The 23,145-nt window shown below is 37.4% G+C and overlaps 2 protein-coding genes across 6 annotated transcripts in view; both read left to right on the top strand.

Moving 5' to 3' along the window:
* LOC6653033 (eye-specific diacylglycerol kinase) overlaps positions 1–23,145 on the top strand; it is a 40,501-nt gene that overhangs the window by 16,366 nt on the left and 990 nt on the right. Inside the window, exons 1-12 of one of the 5 annotated variants that reach the window (XM_023181422.2) lie at positions 7,383–7,899; positions 9,171–9,309; positions 10,884–11,087; positions 11,156–11,282; positions 15,871–16,243; positions 16,321–16,501; positions 16,652–17,061; positions 17,150–17,443; positions 19,768–19,994; positions 20,069–20,293; positions 22,604–22,655; positions 23,064–23,117. In XM_023181422.2, the coding sequence (XP_023037190.1) occupies positions 7,400–7,899; positions 9,171–9,309; positions 10,884–11,087; positions 11,156–11,282; positions 15,871–16,243; positions 16,321–16,501; positions 16,652–17,061; positions 17,150–17,443; positions 19,768–19,994; positions 20,069–20,293; positions 22,604–22,655; positions 23,064–23,117 (2,786 nt within the window). In that variant the 5' untranslated portion in view covers positions 7,383–7,399. Of the gene's footprint in view, positions 1–7,382; positions 7,900–9,170; positions 9,310–10,883; positions 11,088–11,155; positions 11,283–15,870; positions 16,244–16,320; positions 16,502–16,651; positions 17,062–17,149; positions 17,444–19,767; positions 19,995–20,068; positions 20,294–22,603; positions 22,656–23,063; positions 23,118–23,145 lie in introns of those variants that run through there. The other 4 variants (XM_023181418.2, XM_023181423.2, XM_023181419.2 and 1 more) reach the window with 4 other exon arrangements.
* Positions 13,257–14,686, top strand: LOC26529883 (probable cardiolipin synthase (CMP-forming)). Its single transcript, XM_015176437.3, has one exon. The coding sequence runs from the start codon at positions 13,557–13,559 to the stop codon at positions 14,565–14,567; it is 1,011 nt and encodes a 336-aa protein (XP_015031923.1). The 5' UTR covers positions 13,257–13,556; the 3' UTR covers positions 14,568–14,686.

The following is a 23,145-nucleotide window of genomic DNA, read 5'->3' on the forward strand; positions in this document are numbered from 1 at the left end:
ATGTTCTTTTCGGTATGCACGCATATGAAAACACGATAAATTGCCAAACCAAAATAGCCGCCGATCCCTGATTTTGAGCCTTACCGTTGACATATTCAAGGTACTTCCGGGTAGTCTAACATACAGTATTACTCCTTAACACGATCTTTTCTTCTGAAAGTGGCACTCACACTGATCGTTGCTGTTTCCACCTTCTTCCGGATGCTGAACCTTCGGCTTACGAGAGCCATTGACCGATATCTGCAATGGCCTCGTTGTGTGTGGGTGTGTGTGGAGAAAGAGGCCGAGTCACATAAGACTAACTAGCTAATACGAAAGCTCATTAACCATGTGACCAATTTCTGCTGGCGAAGTTGGAAATGTAGTTGGTCTGTTTGCAGTTTGCTTGTTTGTTTGTTTGCCCGCTGTTTGTCTCAATTCATTCATAAATTTTATTCTCAACCCACAGACTGAGACAGTGACAAAAGGAGATTAAGAGAGAGAGAGAGAGAGAGCAGGAAGAACAATTGTGGGGAGATAAATGTTTATTGTATTTAATAGATTAGGAAACAGTTTGCATTTACTTTTATTTATTTTATTTAAACTCTAGCAAATTAATTTGCACAAATCGAAACCACCGACGGCATAAATCATTGTGCAAATATCAAATTCAACTTTTTTTATATTATTGAGTCACAAGACAAACTGACAAGTTAGTCAGCTGTAAAAGTTTACAGCTCTGCTTTTGTTTCACCTTTTTTGTTCTAACTGTAACTGTTAGGGTAAATAAACTTCGTTATAACTTATTTTGTTTTCGGGAAGTACATTTTTTATTTTTTCGGCTTATTTTCAAAAACGAGGCCAAACAAGGGCCACAGCAAATGGAGGAACAACAATAACAGGAAAGATATTAGATAATTTTTTGGAATTGAGGGATGTATATATGTATGTATATAAATAGGTATGTATGTATTTATATATGCATATAAATAAATATTTTTTGGGCTACCTCGGAAACATAAGAGGTTAAAAGAAAAATCAGTTGTACAATTATCAGACTTTTTGTTAAATCAAAAAATATTAGATTGCTTTAAGCCTACATTTTTTTAAATATTGTATCCTATATTTGTACGACAGTTACATAATTGTGGTGGGTTAATAGTTTTATGATAATCAAAACTGGGTTTTAGCCGGCTTCAGGTCAATAAATCTTACTAATTTATAAGATATAAAATCATAGGCAGCACAAAAGGTAATAATCATAAAAACCAGAGGGCCGGGGCTAACTTCGACCGCGTCAAAGTTTGTATACCCTTGCAACTTTTTTGGTAACTTTTTCCTTACCTATAGCCATAAAAATGAAAAAACGTTTAAGCTAAAAGGGCTAATGTGTCCGAAAGAACGGCCTACAATCTTAGCATAGGAAAAAACGAAGATATTGATCAAAGTCACTGTTTTCCACCGATCGTTCCTATGGGAGCTATATGATATAGCTACCCGATCCTTATCAAATTTGGCACAGTCATTAACAGATATATTAAACTAACAAATGTTTAATTTGAAAGCCATCGCGTCAAAAGTAACGAAGTTATTGACAAAAGTCACAGTTTTCGAAAGATCGTTCCTATGGGAGCTATACGATATAGTCTCCCGATCTTGATCAAATTTTGCATAGTCGTTTATATGTGTAATTAGCTTAATAATATTAAATTTCATGATAATACCTCAGAAAATAACGAAGTTATTAAGAAAAGTCACTGTTCGTGACTTTGCCATTTGTATGGGAGCTATATGATATAGTGATCCGATCCGGCTGAATCCGAGATATACAACGCCTGCAGTATATACAAGCCTACATGCAAAATTTCAGCTCTGTAGCTCCAACGGTCTAGGAGCAGTTTGCGTTGATCCAGACGGATGGACGGACGGACGGACATGGCTATTTGAACTCGTCTCGTCGTGCTTATCAAGAATATATAGTTTATATGGTCGGAGATGCTTCCTTCTGTGCGTTGCACACTTTTGACCAAAATTAATATACCCATTTGCAAGGGTATAAAAACAAAAGTTTTCCAATCAAAATATATTGTGAGTCAATTGTGGCTATAGTTCCCATCTTTGCTATTAATTAATAATAAATGATTAATTTAGTAACTTTACAGACTATAAAACTCCAAACACAAAATTCCTAACCTCGTCTTGGTTTTTTTAAGTTTTCAAAAACTTTTCTTTCCTTTTTTAAGTTGTACGTTTTAAATTTGCTTTTGTCTTTGTTTTTTCCATATCCTCGCAGAGAAGGAGACGTTTGCGATCCCAAAACGTATAAGTATTCTAGATAATCAATACTAACTGAGTCTATATAGCCATGTCCATCATGCGTCAAATTTGTAAGCTGTTGGGCTGACCCTTGGTATTTAAACTATTAATTATCTGGGTGAGAATCGTGAGGATCGAACCATTATACCATTTAGTGACGTACGAAAAAAAGGTGTAGAGTTGAAGAATCTTTATGAAATTTACTCTAGTGACTAGAGTCTAGTGATAGGTTTTAATGTAAAACTTCATTTCCCATTCAATTAGATCGGAACACAAGTTACAGTCAATAAAAATCGGCTGCCGATAGCGCTGCCAGCATCCTACTATGTAATTGCTCGAAATCAGCACAGCACACACACACACACACACATACCGAAACAAAGCCAAATAATTTACCGCTATAAGAGGAATGGCCAAAGGAGAAAAAAGAAAATGGCCGTTCTATCGAAATTAAAAGAAATAGAGGTTATATAATATATACATATGTGTGTATGCACATTTGTGTGCAAACTTCTATACAGTTAGACACAAAAACAGAGTTTGGAACATGTGAAAATATTGTGGCCAAAAACTGCAGGGTATACAAACTTCGACGTAGCTGAAGTTGGCTTCTTGTACTTTTGTTTGTTGTTTCCTTTTCTCATTGTTCTGTGTGTGGCTTCGTTTCCTGGATATCGTTCGACCTTTCTGCTGTTCAATTACATTGATTTTGTCTCTGGTTTGTTTGACTACATAATATAGGGTAATCTTTAAGTTTTTACTTTTATTTGAATAATAAGCATCTTTGTCTTTCTTTGTTTCCACTGTAGCTAGTGTTTTACTTTGTTTCATTTATTTGAATTTTGTTGTCTGTGTGAATTATTTTTGTCGCTTCTTATCATCATATTAAATTTTATTAAAATTGAATTTAAACCGGCTCGAGGTCAATCTTACAAAAGAAGATTATTTCAAAGGTAACACACAAAAAGGTGAGCAGGTTGTCTGTATAGCTATTTCAAGAACTACCAAGTTCTATCATCAGCAGACTTTGCTAAAGAACTCCAGAATTGCAATAGCCATACCATGTCTTCAACGCTAAAACTAGTTGGGAATTACATTGCCAACTAAATGAAGCGAAAAAAGCTGGCGAAGCCTACAATACCGAAGACCACCTTTTGTGCATTACCCTTAGGCGCTATGAAATATTAGTGTAAGAGCTTCGCCCTTAACAAACTAAATTCAAGACCTGTTTCTTTTTATACACGGTCAGATAACACTAACGGAAGGCACGCCGTTATTTTTTGGAATTTTATTCCAAAAAAACCCCTTTTTCTATATGGTACAATATACCGTGTATAAAAAGAAACAGGTCTTGAATTTAGTTTGTTAAGGGCGAAGCTCTTACACTAATATTTCATAGCGCCTAAGGGTAATGCACAAAAGGTGGTCTTCGGTATTGTAGGCTTCGCCAGCTTTTTTCGCTTCATTTAGTTGGCAATGTAATTCCCAACTAGTTTTAGCGTTGAAGACATGGTATGGCTATTGCAATTCTGGAGTTCTTTAGCAAAGTCTGCTGATGATAGAACTTGGTAGTTCTTGAAATAGCTATACAGACAACCTGCTCACCTTTTTGTGTGTTACCTTTGAAATAATCTTCTTTTGTAAGATTGACCTCGAGCCGGTTTAAATTCAATTTAAATTTCAATAGGTCGCAATCTCTAATTAAATTTTATTTTAATTTCGCTAATTGTTGTCAAACTTTTTGGGACCCAACAAAAGTGCGAGCAAGGGAAAGGAGTCCAATCAGCATCAGTCCAAAAAATTAAAATGGAAGACGTCGTCAAGAATTTCTGTTTCCATCTCACCTACTCTCAATGGCAATGGCAAACCATGTCGGTTGTCTGGAAAGTTTCTACAATATATCTTCCTTTGTCCATTGGAAATGCCATGCTCTGACTATTAGCAAGCCTGTCCAATTCACTAAATCCGCTCGCTCACTTCTTCTGCGTCAACTAGATTGTGTTTTATTGAAATGTTTTGGGCTCACTCCCCACCTTGTTCCATGCCACACTGGCTCGCTTCCCAGTCTAGATACGCCTTACTTTTGATAACTCTTCTGTCGCTGTCCTCGACCCTGGGCTAGTCGTATACGAAAGTCTTGGTCTCATTCTCAAATGTTTAGCCCTCAATGCTTAATGCCAATTAAGAATATTAATGTCGTTTGCTGCTTTGTCTCGTTTACCACCCAAGGTCCGCCTGCTACTGCAGGATGGATTTCAACCTCCACATTAATTTCCAATTGTTAATATTCATTACCTTTAAAATCCTTTTCTTAAGTTCAGTTTTCATTCCTTATCCTGACAGCTTTACCAGCCATTAATCGCAATCACAAACGAGACGCGCGTCTTGAGATGCGAGTTTAGATGAGTGGAGTTAAGTCGATGGACTGACGCAAGAGTAGATAATTTTTCATTTTGACTTATCTTCAAATGGATTTTTCAGTGGCTTAAATGTGCAAAACTATCAAATAAATGAATGCTTATATGCTTTTTTTTGTCAATCGATTTACATGTATACTTTGTGAATGTCTACATAAGCTAGCAGATTCAGATATGTACACATTCATTCTTCTTAATAATTTTTTTTGGCCAACATTGCGTATAAGTAACTCACTACGAAAATTCGTTGATGCTAAATAATATGCATTAATTTATGCATTAAGCTGAGATTTCGTGAGATTCTATATATTGCAGGGGTTGTATTTCTCGTTACTTTTGACGTGATTGTCATACATATTAATATTTGTCAATATGTACCTGTTAATATCTATGCCAAATTTCATAAAACCGGGTAACTGTTTTATACAGGTGTCATATAAACATACAATAAAGTGGAATCCCATATGCGCCGCATTGCTCCAGCCTCTGGAAATCAACTTACCCACATTAGCCCTGATCTAAAACCCTATAATTGACAGATCGTACCTGCAGGAGATATATGATTTCAATATTTCAGCACTGTAACCAGACGGTCGGGCATGGCTATATGAACTCGTCTCGTCATGCTGATCAAGAATATATATACTTTATATGGTCAAAAATGCTTCCTTCTATGTGTTTCAAACTTCTGACTAAAATTAACATGCACTTCTCGCAAGGGTATACAAATAATTAGTTTATTTAATGAAATGCCATTACGAGTTAACCATTTCGCATAATAATCTAAAACCTATCTCAAAAGAAAAGTGTTAAACCAACATCGGTCAATATTCGATTGCGGTTTAAAGCCAATCATTTACCGAAGGAGGACTTCCCTTTTATGTGGGTTCACACACTTCGACAGCAAATTGATTTGCAATTCAATTTTGCAACTTCCAAAGAGGCTTTCACTTTGGTTAGATACTTTTGCAAGGCGTTTGCAATGTGTCAACTTCCCTAACCACAACCACTGAATGGCCTTTGGAAATAATTGCAGATTCTAAAAATAGACCGAAATAGGAGAAGCACAAGCATTGCAAACTGCATTAAGGACTATGTATCTAAGAAAAGAAAGTTAAAATTATAAAATTCTATAGAAAATTGTGAAACGCTTGAGGTTTTTGGGAGATGAAAGATGCTTCACTTTTTTTTTGCTGAAGTGGAGGCGTCAAAATGGGGGCGAATGGAAATGGATACGGGGGCGCAGTTAGGTCACGGGCAAAGGCAACGTCAATCAAAAGCATACACACATGCACGCTACATTTAACAGTAAATCAAGCGTGGCTGCCAAAAATGTGGCACAAAAATGTTGGCGCGTCAAAAACAGCCATCAGAACGCACTCTAAAAACGAAAAAAATAACAAAATGGAGGAAAACAAAAACGAAAACCCCAAAAAAAAAAAACCCACCAAACAAAGGACACTGGCCTAAGCTTTTGGCTAAAAGAATCGTGCTACACGCCCTAAACGTTGTCAATTGACATGCGAAAATCTGCAATAAAAACCTACAATTTGCCAAGGCCAATAACACCAACGAGAAGCACACACACACACACACAATACATACCTAGTAGGTTTGTGTGTATATACACAAGAACACGTAGACCCCAAAAAAAAAACCCCGACTTCCAGTCCCCCCTGGCCACACGCCACCCACCTTCATCATCGCTGCTTTTCCTTTTGTGGCTCTCTGCCTCCCCACAAAGCGAGTCACATTTTTCTGTTTTCCATCTGATAAGAATTTAATTACAATGCATATAAACAAAAATTGTATACAAATGTATTAAAGCGTGGATAAAGTGCAAACAGGGGGTGGTGGAGAAAGGGGCGGCAGTGTATGGAAGCGGAGATTAAAATGAAACCAAGTGGAAAAATTGTGATACCATATGAATATAGAATACTCTATTCAAGAACTTGTACAAGATGTCAGATCAAAGAGATTGAGATCAGAGAGCGGAATACCGCATGTATTTAAAGGAACCACTAGTTTATTGTCGCATTCAATTTAAATAATATGACCGGCAATTAATGGCAATGCCAAAACAAAAATACAACGAATTCAGTTTCAAAATCTAAGGTTGACCTAATAATATTTTTAGGAAAAGGAATTGGGCTTATTAATTTGGCTGACCAATCATCAGTTCTAGTTTCTAGATGACCATAGTTTATGTTTAGATAAGAGGCACATTCCAGCCAAACTACCTAATTGAATATTATGACCAAATATTTTTGGTCATATTATTATTATTTTTTTTTTTTTTAAATAAATGTGCCACACTTTGTCAACTTACTGACAACTGGTTGAAAAATTTGAGATTTCCAGCAATTGAAGCGTACAAAGAGATTGTATCACACCACCGCAGCAATCGTTTTGTATTCCGAGCATTCATAATGATAGACACGATAGACAAAGTTATAGCTTTTAGTCGTACACAAGCAGAAACCAAATTAGAATTACACTTAAAATTGCTTTTGAAACGCATTAACTAAAGGAAAAATAATAACAAAAACGAAAGAAAGAAAGAAGAAAAAAAAGGCGCATAGAAAAAAAACTAGCGCACGTGTGTGCTCGTCTCTAATCAAGTGAAGTGAAGAATAACAACAAGTGGGAAGAATGAAAAATTAAGAAAATTCGTAGAAGTTGTTGCCATGTTCATATCTTATTTGAACTGTGACAGCGACAGCAGCAGCAACACCACCAGCAGCAGCAACATCGTGACAGAAGCAACAACATTTCTAAACATGGAGCGTCTGCTTCATGCAGTGCACGAGGAATTCCAAACGGAAGACGAATATGACGGGGAGGGCAGCAGTAGTCATTCATCCATATCATCCACGTCGACGTCATCATCATCATCAACATCAAGTCAACATCAACATCAGCAGCAGCCGCTGCCCCCGCCGCCGACGCGTTCTCATCTACCTCTAACCCAATCTCAATCTCAGCGTGGAATAGGCGTGGCCGTAGGCATTGGTATTGGCGGATCATGGGTTGACACAGGTTTGCTTCATCCGGTTAACGTTGCCGGTGGTGGCAGCTCCTCATCGGGGGGCATACGTCGCTTTCGACGCTCATCCATAGGCATGCAAAGAAAGTCGGCATTTCGTCAAAGGAAACTTGATTCATTGGGCACCTGGCGACGCAAAAGGTGAGTGGCCACTAAGGGATTTCGGCCGTAGCAAAAAATTGTCGCAAACTATTTCTATTTTATTTTTGGACCATGTTGCTAAAATCTATTATCTAAGATTTTTATTGATGTATTTGATTGGTTTTGCCTGCTTATCAAAAAATCTTACCGAAAAGACATTAAGAAAATAGGGCCATGTCGATTTTTGTATACCCTTGCATGTTCTTATGTTTTTTTCGACAAAAAGTCGAATTTGTGTCAAAGCCTGCCCTTAATGATATACTTATCCAGAAACAAGACAATTTTTCTGATTAAAGTTATCAATCGCTCTTATGACAGTTAAATTATGGTATCGCGTACTAAATGTCATCACAATAGCTCTTTAACTGAATGAATTTATTAAAATAAACTGACGGGCAAGGGAATGTCAATACTCGTACCGATCAGGAGTGGATTTGTTTTTTTCCATGAAAATAATGCCATTTGAACAAACGTCTAGATAATATACTTTATCGGAATTTAATAATAAATACAAACATAGTCCCAGAGACGTAGATTTTCCATTTATTTTAATACCCCTGCAGAGATCATTATAAAGATGGTTAGATGTTTGTGACGCAGGGAAGGAAAAGTATATATATATGTACGTATATTCTAGATAAGTTTCACTAGCCAATGTACATCTGTCCGTTCATCCGATTGTCCACTGTAAAAGCTTGTGGGACTTAAGCTATTTATTACCTGAGTGAGATAAAGTACACTACACATAATGTTAAACATCATATTGCCAAATTTTGTTAAGCTCGAATAAATATAGCATGCGTTATAGTAAATTTAAAATGGAACTGCCCAATGAGCAGAACAAATCAAGCAGACACACCGCCACATAAACTATATGTGGATGCGTGCCGATCACTAATGTATGTACCAATGCTTTATCGAGGGGAATGGGGTAGTGGGTGTAGCGAATTAGAAAGGAATAGAGTCAGAATTTGAAGGTTATGGATGTGTGTACAGAAAAATCGTGTGGTTCATGTACAAGTAATATGGCTAATGGCCTGGTACAGCAGAAGATTAGTTTATATTTAATTTTAACATTAAACTGGTATACTGTAGCGACAAAAACGTACTGTGGAGACAAAAACGTTTGAGAAATGGATTCCAACTTGATAAATCAATTTAGGAACCCAAAGGCAAACATTTTCAGTACTTATCAATAAAGCTGCTTTTCATTACATTTTCATTTAGAAGAGTTTTACCAACTGATGGATTATTTTATTAAAATTTTCTAGGCGGACTGCCTCTTCGAGCAATGCCCGTCGACCCATACGCATTGTACCAGATTGGACGGAGAATGCAGTACAGGGTGAACACTACTGGAAGCCGACATCAGCCTCGGGTGACCTCTGCTGCCTCAACGAGGAGTGCATTGTAAGTACATGTATCCATATGTGTGTACAGGTTTGCAAATATTCCCTCAATTCAATTAAACAAAGGAGAGGGCAAGAGAGGGGGAACACCCAAAAAGTAGCAAGTACAAATGAAAGCTTACATGTGTAATTTATTTATTGCGTGCTTATTCAACATTTCTTTTCCCTTCTTACGTTTTTTCTTATTATTATTATTTTTGTGAGACGCACACGCAATCTAATGTCTAAGTTGGGCGTGGCACAATCCAGAGTGGGTGGAAAGGCGGGTGTTTGGATTGTGGGTGGCATATAACTGCCAAAAGTTGCAAGTGCTTTGTCATGGTCATTGCCTGCTTGGGCGTATGAGTTGATGAGGACCAGCAAAAGAGATGGAGAACCGAAAGCGAAAATGCTGTTTATCTTCATCTGCATGTGGGTGAGAAAATTAGAAAAAGAAGAAAAAAGCAGAAAGGAAAAGGGAACGTTTTGTGTCTGTGTGTGTATAACTATTGGAATGAGTATAGTTCTAGGTGCACAGCAGAGGAGGAGCAGCAATGTGAGTTTGGTATGTCATACCAAACTTGGACAAAGGCAAATATTCTAATCAGAAAATGTTCAACAAAAGAGACAAGGAAAAAGGGAGAGGGCAGGAATTCCAAAAACAGCAAGTATAATAGGCTGTTCGTGGGTATGCGATGAGATGCAGAGATGAAGTTGTGTTTTGTGAAGGTTTTGTCATGAAGCTGACTTAATTAGGTCTCGTCTCGTCCAACACATCCGGAACGAGAAAGATGTCTCATTTCATACAGTTAATGTTCCTATTAACCAATAACCGTTGTACGGATAAGATTTCACACAACGATTTTGGGTTGTTCGAGAAGACTTATATCTAACAAAATGATTAAAAATTACCATTAATCTTTTGATTCCAACTTAACATAGTCAATATGGAAGTGTCTTTTAAATTGGATAATAAATAAGAGAGAATAAATAAAGAGACTATAGGTAAGTTGGTAGGAACTTTAATAGATTTCCCAAATTGCCAAACAGTTTTTCACCCAATCTGCTGCAGCGGTTCTCACATCAAGTGGAAATCAATTTGTACTTCGTCCGAATATTTTTAACAAAACACATTTGTTAGTAGATTCTAAAATTTTTAAACTTTAAATCCTATCAAAGCAAAACAAAAATGCAAATATTTTATGTTTGCTATTAGTAGTTTGTTCGGTCTAAATGTGTCCCCTTTTGTACAATTCAGGTTAATTAAAGCTGAGAGGCTGTGGTGGAAGCGACTTTTTGTCAATATATCCATTCCTTAGTTAAATGAACTTTTATTTGACATGTGATAAATAAATAATTTGACTTTAGTTTTTTAAGTTAATTAAGGCAGATGTTGGACTGCGACTTTATTAAGGATTTCAATATGTTTTGTGGTTCTCATCTGTCTGGCGATAATTTGTTCATTTAATTTGGAAAACAGGAAAGTTGTAAAAAACAGAAAGGAAAACAACAGAAAATCGTAAAAACACTGGAAATTGAAAATTGATTGTGTATGTATGTGTGTGTGTGTGTGTGTCCTTTTTTCTGTTCTTGCAGAAGAGCGGACAGCGCATGAAGTGTTCGGCCTGTCAGCTGATTGCACATCAGAATTGCATTCCAATTGTGAATGAAAAGACTCAACTAGCGTGTAAGCCAACATATCGAGATGTGGGGATACGACAATATCGAGAGCAGACGACCACCCATCACCATTGGGTGCATCGCAAAATGGAGAAGGGCAAATGCAAGCAGTGCGGCAAGGTGAGATTATCAGTATTAATTATATCATACATACTCTTATGCAAATGTCATTAATTTATTTTCTGCAGGCTGTTCAGAGTAAACTCTTTGGGTCGAAGGAAATTGTTGCGCTATCCTGTGCCTGGTGCCATGAGATCTACCACAACAAGGAGTCATGCTTCAATCAGGCCAAAATTGGAGAGGAATGTCGTTTGGGTAAGTTGTCATACTTGTTTTTTTATTTTTTTTGGTTTTATTCATTCATCCATCCAGCCATTCATTTTTCTATCTCTGTTGGCGCTCTAACTTTCTCTTTTTATGTCGCTCGTTCACTGGTTTCTCTCCTGCCCATTGTCCTTTGATTAATTACGTGACGCGAATGCAAATATAAATTGCGGCCCGTTAACTTAATTAAAATTTGTGCGAAAAACCAAACTCAAACCATAATCTTTATTTCAACCCTTTCTCTGTCCGTTCTCTGTCGCTCACTCTTCCCCCTTCTCTCCCACCTTGCGTTTTTCTTTTCGTTATGTGGTTTTTTACCCTCTTTAAAGGCAAGCAAGTAAGTCGTTTCACCGGCCTCGGTATACCATGCAACATATATAATGCACAAACAAATCTTTCTACATGCTATCTCGCTTACTCATACAAGCACATTTCACTTGCCAACTGCACTATTTTGGCTGAATAAAGCTAATATTCATAAGCTGACTCGAATTACGAAGGGCGAAAGTGGGCGTGGGAAAAAAACAAGCTTACATAGCAGCCGATAGCTCTGCTGGGAGAACATAACTAGATGGACTGATCAATCAAATATAGCGTTAACGGGGTCGAAAAAGCCCTTTTTGGCCTTTTTAGTTTCAGGCGTCTGTGTTCAGTATGGGTTCACAGGGATCAGAGGCGTCACAAAATAGATGACTCTCTGAATCCATACAAAATAAAATGCAGGGTATCACACTGTCGAAATAAAACAAAATCCTGTTGAATTTGATTATTTGTGGATCAATCTGCATTTCAGCAATCCCTGATAACTATTCTTCTTATATTTATTAATTTATTGTTTTATAAAAATATCTTTAAAAAAATGAAGCATAAGTCGTTTTAGACAAAACGTCACAACGAACTTGCTTTTGAAGAAATGCTCCAAATAGTAATTATTGCCCATCAAAAAAAGAAAAAAATAGACGCATAAACAACTACAAATCAGTTCATTTGATGCCGCACTTTAAAAATATGATTTTAATTAATTACGTTTGTATAGACGTGTATAGTTTCAAATGAAAATTCAATTAGATTGAATTTTAATTGAGAGAGCAACGCAAAACTCTCTAATTACAACATTTAATTGAAAATTGTTCTCGAAACCGATACCGGGTAAGTGGGCATTTCCCAACATTTGAATTAATTTGTTTCAACCCATTTTCAATTTAAATTCAATTTCAAATGTTAACAATAGGGTTGTCGACTCAATGATTATATATTTAATATTTTATAATTTTAGGTTGATTATTTTATAATTACTGCGTCCATCAATTACGCCAATTTCGTGTTTTTGTGTTTTTTTTTTTTTTGGCAAATGCATTATAATTTTAGATTTAAAAAAGTTAAAGCCACACAACCCTCAGCCACAATCGAAGCCATCGATAATCGACTCTGCTGTTTTGTGTATGGGTACCAGTCAGTGAGTAAATAGTTTCATAGACATTTTAGGTGGATGATTTTAGAAACAAACTGCTTGAAAATGTCTACAAATTTATGATACACTTCATTATTATTCGGTTTATTCTGGCAATAAAAGTGTCGCAATCATTAATGCCGTAAATGATATTTGTGGAATGTTTAATGGGACCAAACAACTACAAAACTGCTTTATAAATACTTGATGCTTAAAGAAAATATGCTACAAAAAACATTTTTTTACTGTTGAAATTGTTGCTCTCGGTCTCTCTCTCCGTCCTTCTTTTGCTTCCATTTTTGGCCATAAGGTCGAATTATTCTTAATAGCATTGAGGTCAGGAATGTTTCCTTGCTAATTCTTATTGTGTTACAGTGTTAAATGTGCGTTTACGTATACGTAGATATATAGAGTTGCAATAGTAGATTGCCCCTTGAGTGATTTAGCTACTTACTATGTAATTATAATCTAGTATGCCTTGTTTTTATTACTTCAAACGTAGATTTTAGGATGTCTTAGTTTCTAAATTTCAACAAGAAAACATTGACGGCAAATATTTATTCGAAGTTTTTAATTCCAAGTTTTATTCGTAATTTATTTAATTTTCATCTGATCCAATTTTCAAAAATTTCTGTTTCAATAGCGAATAATTTGCTAAAATTCTCGGACATCCATTATAAACTGTCCATTGTTTTCAATTTGTAAAGGTGGTGACTCTTTCTGGCAACGCGAATCCAAAATCGTCTGAAAATCCAAAGGAATATTTAAAATTTTGGTTAACATTTAACTATTAAAGACGACTAAGTGATCTGAGAATGTTGCCAGCTATTCTCTTCCGTCAAGTGCACCGACCTCTAGGCGCAGGGGCCTTGCACCTGGGTAGATCCACAGCCTTGGTCCATGTATTTGGAGTGGGGGGCAGCAGCTTTGTGAATTGTCTGAATCGTTATGCGGCCGCCTCGGGATTCATACGCATCTCGTTTTTGGATATCAACCAGAGACGAAACTGGGATGTGGCTCGCCTGCGCCTGCATACCGATGACAAGAAACATTCGCTGCATAAGCGTACCATCCAGGGTCGAGATCTGTGGCAAGGCGTCATTGATAAGCAGAGGGCCGGATTCATTGAACGACGCAATATCCTGGTCGATGATATACGCGAAGCACGTCATTTGGTTCAAGAACGAATCCGCAAAAAGGTTGGAGAGATCACGGAAGAGCGAGAGAATATAATGACGATACCCAACATGCTGACCATAGGCCGAGCCATACTCTCACCCTATATTGGCTATGTAATAGTACAGGGTGATTTCAACATGGCCATGAGTCTGTTGGCTGTGGCAGGGATCAGTGATCTATTGGATGGCCAAATAGCCCGACGATGGCCCTCTCAGGCCACCAAGGCGGGTTCATTTCTCGATCCCATGGCTGATAAATTCCTAATAGCCATTCTGGTCGTTTCCCTAAATCATGGCGCTTTGCTTCCCATCTGGCTAACTGGGATTGTTCTCTCTCGTGACATCTTTTTGCTGGCTGCCGGCTCGGCCATACGCTATATTAGTCTACCGCCTCCAAAAACCATCTCACGCTACTTGGACGTCACCCATGTGACTGCCCAATTGGAGCCAACTATGATTAGTAAAGTGAATACAGGAGTTCAGCTGGCCACCATTGGCATCAGCCTGGGTGCTCCTATTTGGAACTATCTGGATCATCCGGTGCTCCATTGCCTTTGGTATATGACGGCAGCCACAACACTTGCCGCTGCTCTTAGCTATATCGTAAACCGACAAAAAACGTATAAGATTATTCAAAAGAAACCCTAAGTATGGAAACTATTGACTGTTTTGCTCCCTGACCATATTAGTGTTAGTTAGTTTTGAAAAAGGATAGGGACATATATTTGTTTTTTTACGTAACCATACTGTCAATTAAAAATTATATTCCTGTTCGAACAAACAAAAAAAAAAGGGAAAAAATACAAGAAAATATGTGAACAGAAAGTCGTTACTTATTCTTGTGTGGCGTAGGCAACCTTTTGATGCCAAAACGTCTTTATTTCATTCGTCTTAGCGGATTCTATGCCACACCCGCCCTCTACCCACAGTGGCCCGCACTTTTTTTGTAAAGTGTCTCAATGAACGTCTTGTTAGAACACCCTCGGAGCAATGCATTACGCACACACACAGTGACAGACAATGCCGGACGAGACAAGACAACGAAATAAAGCGCAAAACACAATTACTAGCACACGTCGCATCTCTCGGCATCCATCGAGAACCTTTTGTTTTGCCAGCTCTTAACCGACCACATCTCCGGGTCTAATACGATTTTCCTTTTAGAGATGGCCGCGTGATAGAAACGCAATACTGAAACCTAACAGTGTGACATCAACAATTTGTGTTTGGTCTTAATTAAAACTAGAAGAAATTTGGAAGTTACACTTTATAAACCTCATACTAAAGAGAGCTCACTCAAGTAAACAAACGAATTGACAATGTGTATCTAATTCAAAGATATGTTTTCGTTTTCAAACCGTTTTGAATGTTGATAATTTAACTGTTTGAATCCAAGTTTCATAGCATTCATGTTGAACGAAACTATCGGCTTATTATCAATATTAATTATACTAGGTAAAAATAATATATCGGATGTGATAGCAACGAAGAGCCGAGTTATATTTGATCGAGACGATGTGTGTATATCTCTAGTAGTTAATCAATTTTATTATCCATTGTTTAGAGAAGATTAAAGTAGCTCACGGTGTCATCATACATGGGCTAAGTTCTTTTGTACCCATTCTCTTTCTGTCTGTCTTTCGGTGCCCTTATGCCCTTTTGTGGCATTCATAATTGCTCTCTGGTATGTCCTCTGGTATGTCCTGGTAATTCCGTTAAGAAAAGTAGAATAGCGACGATGCAGACTGGATTCTGGCATATTTGTCTTTATCCAGTGTTCTGTACATCATCACATCACTTTTGTTCTTGTAATTTAACTGTATTTAAAGGTGGCAAATTTAATTTAGCTTCGAATCAACACGCACACTCAATTAGCTGGTTATTTGCCTTATTCCTGCTGTGACCATTGTGTCCTTGTGCCCATTTTTATCCTTATCTTACTTTCTTTTAGGCAACTATGCACCGATTATTGTGCCACCATCGTGGATTGTCAAGCTGCCTAATAAGGGCAATTTTAAATCCTCAATACGTGTTAGCAATAAGAACAATGCTGGCGGCGGGGGAGCAGGTGTTCCAACTGGTGGTGCCGGTGGCGGCAAAAGTAAAAAGCAAACTCAAAAGCAACGTCAAAGGGGAAAAGAGGAAAAGAAGGAGCCGCGTGCGTTTATTGTTAAGCCAATACCATCACCGGAGGTAATACCGGTCATTGTTTTCATCAATCCTAAATCCGGAGGCAATCAGGGCGTCAAGTTGTTGGGTAAATTTCAGCATTTGCTTAATCCACGTCAAGTCTTTGATCTAACTCAAGGTGGTCCAAAAATGGGGTGAGTACTATTAAAACATAACAAACAACAAGCAGACAACTAATTATAATAATTAATAATTCTGTTTCCAACTTAAGTCTCGATATGTTTCGCAAGGCTCCAAATTTACGTGTCCTGGCTTGTGGCGGAGATGGCACTGTGGGTTGGGTCTTATCAGTCCTGGATCAGATACATCCACCGCTCCAACCAGTGCCAGCTGTGGGCGTGTTGCCTTTGGGCACTGGCAACGATCTCGCTCGCTCCCTAGGTTGGGGCGGGGTAAGTAACTCAATTATAAAGATTTCTAACCTGTCCGCTTCAAGTATCTACCTCTTAGTTAAAATATTTCGACACTAACGGTCAGAAATGGGGTAGACTTCTTTTTCAATACTTCTATTCTTTTTTGAATGAAACATTCTCTCGCTGTAGGGCTATACGGATGAACCTATTGGGAAAATTTTACGAGAAATTGGCATGTCGCAGTGCGTGCTAATGGATCGCTGGCGGGTCAAAGTCACACCCAACGATGATGTTACCGATGATCATGTGGATCGAAGCAAGCCTAATGTGCCGTTAAATGTGATTAATAATTATTTCTCATTCGGTGTGGATGCCCATATTGCATTGGAATTCCATGAGGCCCGTGAAGCTCATCCAGAGCGATTCAATTCACGTTTGCGTAACAAAATGTACTATGGCCAAATGGGTGGCAAGGATTTAATTCTACGTCAATATCGCAATCTTTCCCAATGGGTATCACTTGAATGCGATGGCCAGGACTTCACCGGCAAACTGCGCGATGCCGGCTGTCATGCCGTACTCTTTCTCAACATACCCAGGTGAGAGAAATATCGATTAAATTGAAATGAAGATTAAGTGGTAGTAGGAAGTAATTGCATCGACTAATCAACTATCTAAATCCCACAGCTATAGCGGAGGCACTCATCCCTGGAACGACTCCTTTAGCCAATCAAAGCCATCCATTGATGACGGCCTGATGGAGGTGGTGGGCCTAACCACCTACCAGTTGCCTATGCTACAAGCGGGCATGCATGGCACCTGTATCTGTCAATGCCGCAAGGCCAGGATTATCACCAAGCGAACCATTCCCATGCAAGTCGATGGCGAGGCCTGTCGCGTCAAGCCCTCAATCATTGAGATTGAATTGCTTAACAAGGCGCTCATGCTGGCCAAGCGTAAGCACGGACGCGGCGATGTTCAGTGAGTATCTGTATCCATCCATCTAGTTGCCTTTACCATAGACATGCACCTACTTCCCGTCAAGGGCGGACAATGAATCCCTAACAGTAATCGAAGCAGCTTTTTACTCGTTTCGCTACTTTAAGATTGTTTATTACTATGAACCAATACGCATGACTAGTTTCTTTGGTTTTCATACCCTTGCACAGCGTATTTTAAAACCAGAGGGCCGGGGCTAACTTCGACTTCAAAGTTTGTATACCCTTGCAACTTGTTTAGTAACTGTTTCCCTATCTATAGCCGTCAAAGTGGAAAAAGGTTTTTTGCGAAAGAACGGCCTACAATCTTAGCATAGGAAATGACGAGGTTATTAATCAAAGTCACTATTTTCCACCGATCGCTCCTATGGTAGCTATATGATATAGGTAGCCGATCGTCATAAAATTTGGCACAGTGAATAACAGATATATTAAACTAACAAATGTTTAATCGCGTCAAAAGTAACGAAGTTATTGACAAAAGTCACTGTTCTCGACCGATCGTTCCTAAGGGAGCTATATGATATAGTCACCCGATCTTGATCCAATTTGGCACAGTCGTTTATAGGTGCAATAAACTCACCAATATTTAATTTGACGACAAAAGTTCAGAAAATAAGGAAGTTATTGAGAAAAGTCACTGCTCGTGACTTTGACATTTGTATAGGATCTATATGATATAGTGGTCCGATCCGGCTGAATCCGAGATATACAAACTATGCAATATATACAAGCCTATATGAAAAATTTCATGGTATGGTATGGTTATCCAGCATGATAATGCGCCAATTCACACCGCCCGATCCGTGAAGTCATGGATTCAGGGCCAAAAAATTGATCTCATGGAGTGGCCACCATACTCACCCGACCTTAACATCATTGAAAACGTCTGGGGATGGTTGGTCAGGAAAGTGTATGAGTCCGGAAAGCAGTATACTACAAAGACAGAGTTGATCAAAGGTATTAAAGATGCTTGGTCAACCATATCATTGAATTATATCGAACAACTGTATAATTCAATTCCCAATCGAATTTTTGAAGTAATTTCAATCAAAGGCGGGATTACGCACTACTAATATTACTTAAAAATTATAGAAATTTTATGTACAGGTGTCATAAACTAATATTATTGGTTATCAAATTAATTAAATTGAATTTAACGCGGGGGGCGCTAACCTGATGACCAAATTTTTGTTACATTTTTTTTGTACCTTTCTCAAAAACATTCATTAAAACAAATTCCTTATTGCTACAATTGCCATTGTTATTTTATTTTAAAAAGAAATGATTGTAGCACAATATAAAAAAAATCTTAAAGCTGGAGCTCTGATGGTTTCGAATTGATTGAACATTGTCAGTGAGCTTAAAGGGGGGCGCTAACCTGGTGACGCGCAGTGTATATATTCTTGATCAGCATTATAGCTGACTCGATATATGCATGTCCGCCTGTGTGAATCAGCTTTACGCTCTCATTTGGTATTTAAGCTTTTAATTTGCTAATGAAAATTAAATTTAACAATTCGTCGGATCGGACCACTATAACATATAGCTGCCAAAATAACCATCGATCGAAAATCCTTCATTATTGAGAAATTTCTCAGTAGATATATAAAACAATTCGATTAAAGTGAGCTTAGTGAAAAACTTCCCAAAATATTGAAAATCCTAAAAAATATAGGTACATATACATAAATATTCGGAAAACGAAACTTATTAAAGGAATTTTTTTTAAGGAATTATTTAAATAGGAAGAAGGCGCAGTCAAAGTTTGCTTTTCCATAGATCCAATGTGAGCTATATGATATAGTCTTTCGATCTTAATCAATATTGACTCAATAATTCATTTAACAAAAACTAACGAAGTTATTGATACAAATTACAGTTTTCGACCGACCGTTCACATGGGAACTATATATGTGATATTATGGACTCAGTCTAATCTGCCTGAGTCCAAGATATAACATGAGTTATAAGATATAACATTTTGCAGCAGCTTTGATGGTATAACAGAAGTTTGCATTGGTTAAGATGGAAGAATATTATAATCTCGTCCTGTTAATAAAGAATATAGAATCTCCTTGAATACTCTTTGTGTGAGAATGCGCTTTTTAATCGTTATCTAAGATGCAAATTCAGCTGAGTTCTTTGCACAAAAACAAATTTAGTCAAGTTATCAGGCATGTTCCCTCTTTAGTTTATAACAAAGTTAACCAATCGCTGCGTTTCAATTGATTTTTTATTTCATTTGTTTTGAAATAAACGTTTGAAAATGAAGGATGTCATTAATCTCTTTTATATTTATTACAGTGTCAATCCACTAGAGAAACTCCAATTGAATATTCTACGCGTGACAATGCAACAATATGAGCAATATCATTACGATAAGGAGATGCTACGTAAATTGGCCAATAAATTGGGACAAATTGAAATCGAATCTCAATGCGATCTCGAGCATGTGCGCAACATGTTAAATACTAAATTTGAAGAGTCCATTTCTTATCCAAAGGTCTCACAGGATTGGTGCTTCATTGATGGTAAGTACAAAATGATGTATACATCTCTATTGAAACAATTTAAAGAACATATTATTATTTGTCTTATTTTGAAGCCTGCACTGCGGAGCATTATTTCCGCATTGATAGGGCCCAAGAGCATTTGCATTACATATGCGATATCGCCATAGATGAGCTCTATATACTCGACCATGAGGCGGCCACAATGCCACAGACACCGGACCAGGAGCGCTCGTTTGCGGCCTTCTCGCAGCGGCAGGCACAAAACGAACGACGTCAAATGGATCAGGCACAAGGACGCGGTGCAGCCGGCAGTACGGGTAGGCTTCTATTAGCTGGCTGCTGGCCACCCATGCAGACGACCAATGCGTCCCTCGAACAGCAAATGACGCTGCAAGAACGCTTGGATGTTATTCAGCAGCAGGTGGCCGAGCAGCAGCCATATCTAGATAGACGCATGTTCTGTCATCTACACTATCGCAAGAAGCGCATCGAGCTTTAATCGAGAAAAACACAAAAAACCAAAAAAAAAAAGATAAAACACAATATAACAAATTTTAATAACGAAATGAAGAAAAGAGTTTAGGTGTTACCGTTACCTACAGTTATATGTTTTGTTGCTTACCCTTCTACTACATATAAACTATCTTGCATGCTTTTGATACCCACTTTGAACCTTAGCCTTAACACATAATATACACCTACCTATCAAATAGGACTGGAATACAGATTAGTCTTTGCCATGTAAGTAGAGAAATTATTCACATTTGATTCGAGCCAACGCCTTTAACTAACCCACGATTACCTAATCAATAGTTAAACGCGCAAGGACTAACCGTATTCCGTTCTACCTACACAACCAAAAACCACATAAACCAAACAAAAAACCAGAGGGCCGGGTCTTACTTCGACAGAGTCGAAGTCAGCACACCTTTGCAAGTATTTTTGTAACTCTTCCCTTACCTTCAGTCGTCAAAGCCAAAAAAAACTACCTTTTCTACGAATCGAGTTTCCGGGAGAGGGCTGACGAAGTCAAGCGGGAGCAGTATTTCCCATATAGCATGCCATTTTGTCGTATGTTTATATATAATATAGTCATCCGATCTTTAAAAACATTCAGAATTATATGTATATAACTATGTGTAATATTCTCCTAGAAAGCAGTTCATGCCAAACAGTTAGAAAACAATGATGTTATTGAGAAGTCACTGTTTTCGACTGATCGTTCTTATCATTCCGGGATATATACATAATGCGTCCAGTATATAGAAACTCTGATGGAAACTTTCAGTATTCTATGTTAAACGATCTAGGTAGATTTTGCGATGATCCAGACATGACTTTATGAGCTCGTCTCATCGTGCTGATCAAGCATGTACAAAAAAGGGTATAAAAAACCAACACACAACACAAAAAAAAATCGCAGGCGGGTAGTTCTACATTTACAATAGATGCCGGTCCCTTGAATATCGTTATAACCGGCATCTTTCGTAATTGATATGTTCTAGTTAAAACGACTCAAACCCAATTCCAAGATTATTTTTGAAACGTCCACTGATTCCATTGATATTTAATCAATCGTCGTTGTATATATGTACAAAAAGAGATACATATTAGAGAGCTGCATGGCTTCACTCAGAACGTACGTTTAAATAAATGCATTTGAATTGAATTGAACGGAGTGAGTGCGACGCACAAAAGGAATTGAATGTGCACGAATGTTGTATATTATATTACATATTACATATGTATGTATGTATATTACGTTTGTTCAAGGCTTGTTAGTATCAGTAAACTGATGAAGAACTTCAGAAAAGCAATGACAATACCATATCTTCAACTCTAAAAGTGGTTGGAAATTCTAACTTATTTTATTATTTCACTCGAAGCTGAGTCTTTTTTGGAACCACCATCTATAGGGACAGTCAGTGGTCGATCAATATATGGTGACTCTAACATACATTAACCTGTCATACAAGCATACGATGAAATATGTGATCCGCTTATTTCGGCTTACGCTTGCAGTCCGTTCTTTGGTTAGGAAATTTTGAAAGGTTTTTTTGCTTTGGCACTTGTAAGTAAGAGAAAGAGTAAGACGAAAACTTTCAAAGGCTTAAACACTTAAGCCCTGCCAAAGGTAGTCCGTGCTTCTGTTCTTTTGCTACAATTCAACTCTAAAGGGGCCCACTAGTTGGCACAATAATGCTTTCCCAGTAAAAGGTAATCCTTGTGGATTATACAAACCAAATTCGAACCTTGCCTATCTTTGTCCACTAAACGGCGCCGATTCGGCGAAAAACACACTGTTTCGGCTGCTGCTTGGTCTTTTGCGTTACACTCAGCCATGTAAACCTTTTGAAATCGCATATCGTAAGTGCAGGTTATATGTAACTTGGTTCATCTAAAAACAAACTTGTCCCCGTTCCCAATATTCCCTACACTGAATAGAGAAAATAACATGGTTGATCCTTTTCCGTATTATAATTTGATTTTTGTAAATAATTTTTAAATATGATCTATGTACTAATAATTTTGTACAACTCTTCTTTTTTAACACACTCACACGTACACATACATAAACACACACACACACCAACATGAAATACACTTGAAAAAAATTTTATTTAAAGATGAGGATTTGCAAATTGGCTCCAAGCCCATTAAAGTGATGAAGTGGAAGAGGTAATAGCAAAGACTTAATTTAAATCATTTTAACCAAGCAAAACGAAAAATTAAAAGGATAAATTCCACATTATATCTAACTTATGTATGTATAGTGTGGTGCTGTCCTGCTCATTTGGTTGTCTTTGTCTCCATGAAAATTGACGATTTTGATCATACCTATATATTGAATTATCTCGACATCTCTATAACTCCATCTTTAACTTAATTTAACTCGAGACACGAAATCTTCAATTTTTGATTAATTTAGTTTGCGTGTGACAATTACTTAAGAAATTACTTGAGAAATTCATTATTTCCATTGCCTTAAAACTGTTTTCTTCTTAAAAAGAAAATTTATGTTTTTACAATTTGTTTTTCTTTTGATTTTTATTATTATAATTATTTTTTTTTGATCTGTGCATGCAGCAACAAAGATCGTTTGTTCAGTTTCAACGAAGATGTTTTTGGTTATGGATTCAGGTATTCTGTATATCACTTTTCACCTGTG

The sequence above is a fragment of the Drosophila willistoni genome, unplaced genomic scaffold (assembly GCF_018902025.1).
Source record: "Drosophila willistoni isolate 14030-0811.24 unplaced genomic scaffold, UCI_dwil_1.1 Seg793, whole genome shotgun sequence".
NCBI classification, from domain to species: Eukaryota; Metazoa; Arthropoda; class Insecta; order Diptera; family Drosophilidae; genus Drosophila; species Drosophila willistoni.

Excerpts from the sequence above, each read along its gene's own strand:
- LOC26529883 (XM_015176437.3), top strand. The coding sequence starts at position 13,557 with ATGTTGCCAGCTATTCTCTTCCGTCAAGTGCACCGACCTCTAGGCGCA.